At 38.9% G+C, this 6,000-nt stretch overlaps 1 protein-coding gene across 1 annotated transcript in view; it reads right to left on the bottom strand.

Moving 5' to 3' along the window:
* Nucleotides 1-486: 486 nt before the first annotated feature.
* The window catches only part of slc15a1a (solute carrier family 15 member 1a), a 28,165-nt gene continuing 22,651 nt past the window's right edge, over nucleotides 487-6,000 (bottom strand). Inside the window, exons 20-23 of the mRNA XM_082176133.1 lie at nucleotides 4,361-4,469; nucleotides 4,100-4,234; nucleotides 1,160-1,267; nucleotides 487-998 (exon numbers count right to left, since the gene is read on the bottom strand). Coding sequence (XP_082032259.1) covers nucleotides 777-998; nucleotides 1,160-1,267; nucleotides 4,100-4,234; nucleotides 4,361-4,469 — 574 coding nt within the window. The 3' untranslated portion in view covers nucleotides 487-776. The remainder of the gene's footprint in view (nucleotides 999-1,159; nucleotides 1,268-4,099; nucleotides 4,235-4,360; nucleotides 4,470-6,000) is intronic.

The raw sequence follows: 6,000 nt of genomic DNA, 5'->3' as shown, positions 1-6,000 counted from the left end.
CCTCTACTTCAACTCTTTTAATACTCGCGTTGTGTGGGACTAGTGCAAGCCGATCACTGAGGTAGCTGAAAATGTTTTATGTTAAATTATTCATATTTCTAATAACGTCATAACGCATTAGTACTAGTAAGTGCCGACTCTGGGTGGTCCGCTGGAAATTCATTGCAAATGAGCTGTTTAGTCATGACAACTTTGTTGGTCAACCTACAAAGCTGATTCAGCCGGGGTTTAGGTTTGGCAAACTGGGCACCCACTTGATATAGCAACTTGTTATCCATATTTGATCAAAAAAAATTCACTGATCAATGTGATGTTTAATATAATATACATGTATAATATACCCATAATGCTTTGAAAGGCTATAGACAGCTAGGTTTTGTAAGAGAGGTTCAAACCCAGAACATTTACACCTCATGATGAATTCAAACGTTTGAACGAATGTTTTGCCGCAAAGACAAACTACATAAACTCAAAAGACTAAAGATCATTGTTTCATAGTTCCTTGTTTATTAGCTTAAAAAATCTTCACAAAACGCAAATGATCACACACCCTAACCAGACCATTTGCATTTTAAACCATGTCTAAAAATATTGACATTTTTTCATGATACATCTGATTGTTCACTCAGTAGGGTCTTATCAATACATACAGCCAACAGTTAACACTGAACTTGACAGCAATGTCTGCTCACAGTCATTTTATTTACATAAATATGGAACTAAAGGGTAGATCTTAGCATATATGAATCCAGTCTTCATAAATGTATCATCGTATCTTATAACTTGGTTTGTTTGGCCTCCTGCTCATTCTTCTGGTCTTTATCTTTGTCCTCCATTTCTAGTGTCTCTTTCTTCTTGTCCTCTGGCTCCAGCCCCTGCTCCCTCCTGATCTGAGCCTCAATCTCCGCTGGGTCAATGTAGGTGTAGAAATAAGCCATGACGGAGAAGATGATACTCACGGCCACAAGCAGCGACGCAAACAGCAGATACTCGGCCCACTGTGCGAGAAAACACAGAAGTGGAACAATTCAACAAAAAATGAAAATACTGTCATTATTTTTTGTTGTTCGAAATCAAAATTTCTGTCTGTATTATATATTACAGTATTCCTACAGCTTGGCTGAATGTGTGTATGAGGTCATGAGGTCATGTGCATCACCTGTTTCGGGAGCTTTCCCAGCTCTGCCACGATCAGCACGATGATGTTTCCCACAGCATTAGTGCACAACCAGCCAGCCTGCAGCACTGACTTCATGTTCTTCGGAGCCTGAAGACACAGAAGCACAGCTGTCGAGAGGGAACGCTCACAGAGACTGAGGGGAGAATTATCTGGGCAGTCTACAGGATATCATATGCCACTGACATATACTGGATATTCCAGTTAAAAACACACTTTTAAAGGGATAGTTCACTCAAAAATGAAAATTATTTACTCGCCCTTATATCGTTTCAAAACTGTATAACTTTCTTTCTTTGGCTGAACACAAAATATATTTTGAAGGATGTTGTTAACCAAACAGTTTTGGTTCCCATTGACTTCCATTGTATGTACAAAAACTGTTGAAACATTCTTCAAAATATTTTCTATTTTGTGCTGAAGAAAGATATGAGGACGAGTAAATGATGACAGAATTATCCCTATAATACCACATATATTTTCTATTGAGACTAAGCTTTGTGATATTGTCAATTGTCTAAACAAACACGATAAAATAACAGCAAATTTCTTTATAAAACAGTTTTTTTTTAAATTAATACTGATAAAAAAAATATTAAAAAAGTGTGTTGCATCTGTGACTTTGAAGAACCAGGGCTGCGTTCAGCCCCGACAAAACGTTGCACAACGTTTTTTAAAAAGAAACGGTGATGCGTTGAACACACTGTTCTGATGACGCAAGAGTTGCAACTATGGCAGCTGAGAAGGCTCATTCTTTGTGTTCTTTGTGAAGAATTTTCGGAGCCTGATGAAGTCGGTATAAATATGTGTTTAATACTACAAAATATGCTCGATGTTACAGTTACTGCACTTGCCGCCCAGAACAAAAGAGAACATCCCAATGGAGTGAAGGGATTGCTGAAACTGAAATGGAAGCACACATCTTACCTAATTCAGGCTAAAACACATCTATTTAGCCTCACATACTGACTTTATTTGTAGTTCATACTGTTTTAATACACTGCATTTTATTTCTCATTTTTAGGAAAAGCACTTAATTACCATTGTTTATTTCTATACCAAATGTCATACACTTGCAATGAAGCTAAACATATAAACTACATCATTATGTTGATATCCTATATTTTTACAATAAAACTTACGACAAACATGTCTTCTAATATCCTCAGTTGTTGCGTATACCGAACTGCATCGAACACATTTGTAAATTACTTTCCTTGAACCCATTGTGCGAGTTCACTTTAATACCGCGTGCTTTATATACATGTTGCTGCTGATTGGACTGCAGTTCTGACACACCCACCAAACAAGAGAAAACGTATCTCAAACCCCGTTGCACACCGGTGCACGCCGCTTCCAGGAAACATGACGTTCAACCCGGAAACCGTAGCAAAACGTTTCGCACCGTTTTGAACTTGAACGTGCCCCAGTTAAAGCCTTTCACCTTTGGCCCGTCAGGATGTAATACGGCTTTAAAGGATCATATTTATACATTTCAAGTCGACATGAAAGGGAAATTGAATATCTATTTTCTAAATCCATGTTATTAATCTCATTGTGAACGTTTCATCCATGTGTAATTTTATAAACTTCTCTCTGGTGATGTATGCTGGACTTCTCTAATCATTTAAACCGAGTCCCTTTCTTACTATCGACTGCAAACTTGCATTCAGATCTGCCTCCATATAAATGGATCAACAGCCCCCAACTCAGACATCCCAAACACAGCAGTTACGGGTGCTCGAGGCTAAACACCCTCTGGCTCCGCCCTGCTACAGTAGCCACGCCCCCAAACTCTCACTATTGGCTGAGCTGGAAATAGATTGACATCTGAGCAGAAACGCTCTCAGTGTTTGGATGATGCCTGTCAACATTTGGTTTTCAAAATCCGGGAGATTTGTGCGGGGACCGTTCGGCGTGACGGGGGAGGTCTAACGCTTTCGGGTTAAACTTTCTGTGACTGCGCAACTGGGTTATAGGTTGTCAGGTTGAGGTGACAAACGGGTTGAAATTGTATATGGTGTGTGGATTGTGTGAATATAATGCGTTTAATACAAGATCTGGCAACTGGTCAACATTAGACAAACATATTGGTCCGATTATTCATAAAGGAGTTTGGGCCATGCTACGGGAGTTTCCCGGGAGAAATAACAAACCGGGAGGGGTCCGTGAGATAGGGCTAAAAAACGGGAGAAACCCGGGAAAAACGGGAGTGTTGACAGGTATGGTTTAGCCTGTGAGGCTCAATGTTCACACTGTTGGGGAGATAAACCCATGAATGGCATACTAATTGTTATCAATTAACAAATAAAAAAAATGGGTTAAGAGAATGTATTTTGCCATAAAAATCTTACATACTGCACCTTTAATGAACTAACAGAATATGTGACCCTGGACCACAAAACCAGTCACATGGGTCAATTTTATGAAATTGAGATTTATACATCATCTGAAAGTTGAATAAATAATCTTTCCATTGATGTGTGGTTTGTTAGGATAGGACAATATTTGAAGATCTGGAATCTGAGGGTGCAAAAAAATCGAAACATTGAGAAAATCTCCTTTAAAGTTGTCAATTTGTGTACGCGCTTGTGCTGCATTCACTCACAAAAATACATGTTTTATATATTTACAGTAGGAAATTAACAAAATATCTTCATGGAACATGATCTTTACTTAATATCCTAATGATTTTTGGCATAAAAGAAAAAAATCAATATTTTGCCACAAATATACCCGTGCTGCTTGTGACTGGTTTTGTGATCCAGGGTCACATATTTGACATCTTTCTACTGTCCATCTGGTGACAGCTGATACTGCACTGGTTTTAGAATGAGTGATGACTGTTCAAACAGTGTAAAGGAAACATGTTCATTTGTTTCTTTGGAGTGCTCACCGTGGTGAAGTGAACCGCTGTCCTACCTGTGAGTAAGAGAACTGCAGGCCGGTGACGGAGAACATGACCTCTCCTGTAGTAATGAGGAAGTACTGAGGAATCTGCAGAGCCATGTGGACCGAGTTGGGCTGAATGTCCTCAACTGCCTTTATAGACTCACACTGCACACACACAAGAACACACATGCACATGTAAACCAAATGACAAAATATAGGGGCTTTATAGAGGCTTCTGCTAAATGACACAGATAGGTGTGTATATGAGGCATGCTGAGCGAGGTTACACACATCCGTCGGGAACAGCGTGCTGGGGATGAGGAAGGTGTATGAAGAACCAAATCCAAACTTCTGAGAAAACTCACACGACTGCGCGCCGTTGCTGAGAACGAACTTCCGTCTTAGAAGATAAACCAGAAGAACAGCAAGTCAACATGAAATAGCATTCAAAACCCATTTTAATCCTGAATGTTTTATAAAACTGGGTCAGGCTTTATTTTAAGGTGACGTAGTTATATGTTACATGTACCCTAACCTTAACCCTTTAGTAAGTATAGTAAGTAGTTGTTTTATTCTTTTCTTTGTGTTGGCACTGTCCAGTTTCCTCTGTCCTCCCCAGGTCCAGTGTATCATCATTTTTCTGGTGTGTATTTTCTTTTTTGTAATTTATTTTGGCTTGATTGTAAATAATACATTTTTTCTTTTTTTTCTTATATATCTTGGCCGATCATTGCATATAATAAATTTGTTCACAGGTTCCACAGCTTCTCGTGGTCTTACTCACTCTCCCAGTATTTTAATGGTAGCAATTGCTTAAACGTACAGTATGGAATTTTTCGCCACTAGGGGTCGCTAACCTATTTACAATAACAAAGGCATAGTTTGATGACGCAACATTTGCTAAGAATTATGGATCTTGTCGTCAACGTCAAGCCGACCGATCTAATCTATGGATCTAATAATGTTTATGGATGACTGAATACATCGATGCTTTTATCATGACTGTGATATGAAGCAGTTCGGGATTGCTAAGAGACAGCTATCAGCTATCATATAAGGAATATGGACATTTCATTCTACCGAACTAACGTTACACGCGAGTGCAGAATTACTACTCACAGGTCAGTTTATTAGACAAATTAAACTTGTGAGGTAACGCAGCGTTGTTTCACTTGGTCTAACATTACACTATCACACTAAACTGCATTTGAATGTGTTGAAATGTATGTGTTAGTTTGTCTGTATGAGACTAGCAGTAAGCTAGATCAACATTAGAATAACATACAGATCATATTCTAACATTTCATCATGTTGAGCTATATAACATTGATTAGTTTTATGTAAATGTGCTCACCTGTTTAATAAAGTACATGTAGAAGCGGTCGAAGTCTCGGACGTGGAGCTCTCGTTTATATACTGTCTATGGGAGCTCTAGGCATCTCGAAAACACCGCGCTGATATTGATTCTCGTTTTAGTTCTCCTTTTTTATCCAAAGTCTGCTTGCCATGGTCCATAATGTTTGAACGAAACAACAACAGCGTGCAAATAGACATTGCGAACTACCGTCAGTCGCTTTGGTTACTATCAGAGGGCTCTGGTTCATAGCTCTGGTTGCCATGGCAGTACGAGCGGAAACCAGGGAGAACGCGGATATGACGCCATTGACGGCGACAAAACGGAAATAAAGAAACGGGACGTTTCTCGAATTAAATTACAAATTTCTCCTGGTTTGAAAGTTGTTGGAAACAGTCGGGATAATGTAAGTACACAACTAAAAAAAATATATAACATAGATATAGTGATTTTTGCTATTTTTAAAGCAAAAAAGTTACATATTGTGGCTTTAAGGGTGGCCTAATGTTCCCCTTCGCACTTCCTGGACCTCTAAAAACCAGTGTAGGGTCGTGACATTATCTGTTCTCTTGAAAAA

The sequence above is a fragment of the Leuciscus leuciscus genome, assembly GCF_965113295.1.
Source record: "Leuciscus leuciscus genome assembly, chromosome: 7".
Lineage (NCBI taxonomy): Eukaryota > Metazoa > Chordata > Actinopteri > Cypriniformes > Leuciscidae > Leuciscus > Leuciscus leuciscus.
Note: the sequence above shows the minus strand (reverse complement) of the source record. Positions and strands in the feature narration are given on the sequence as shown.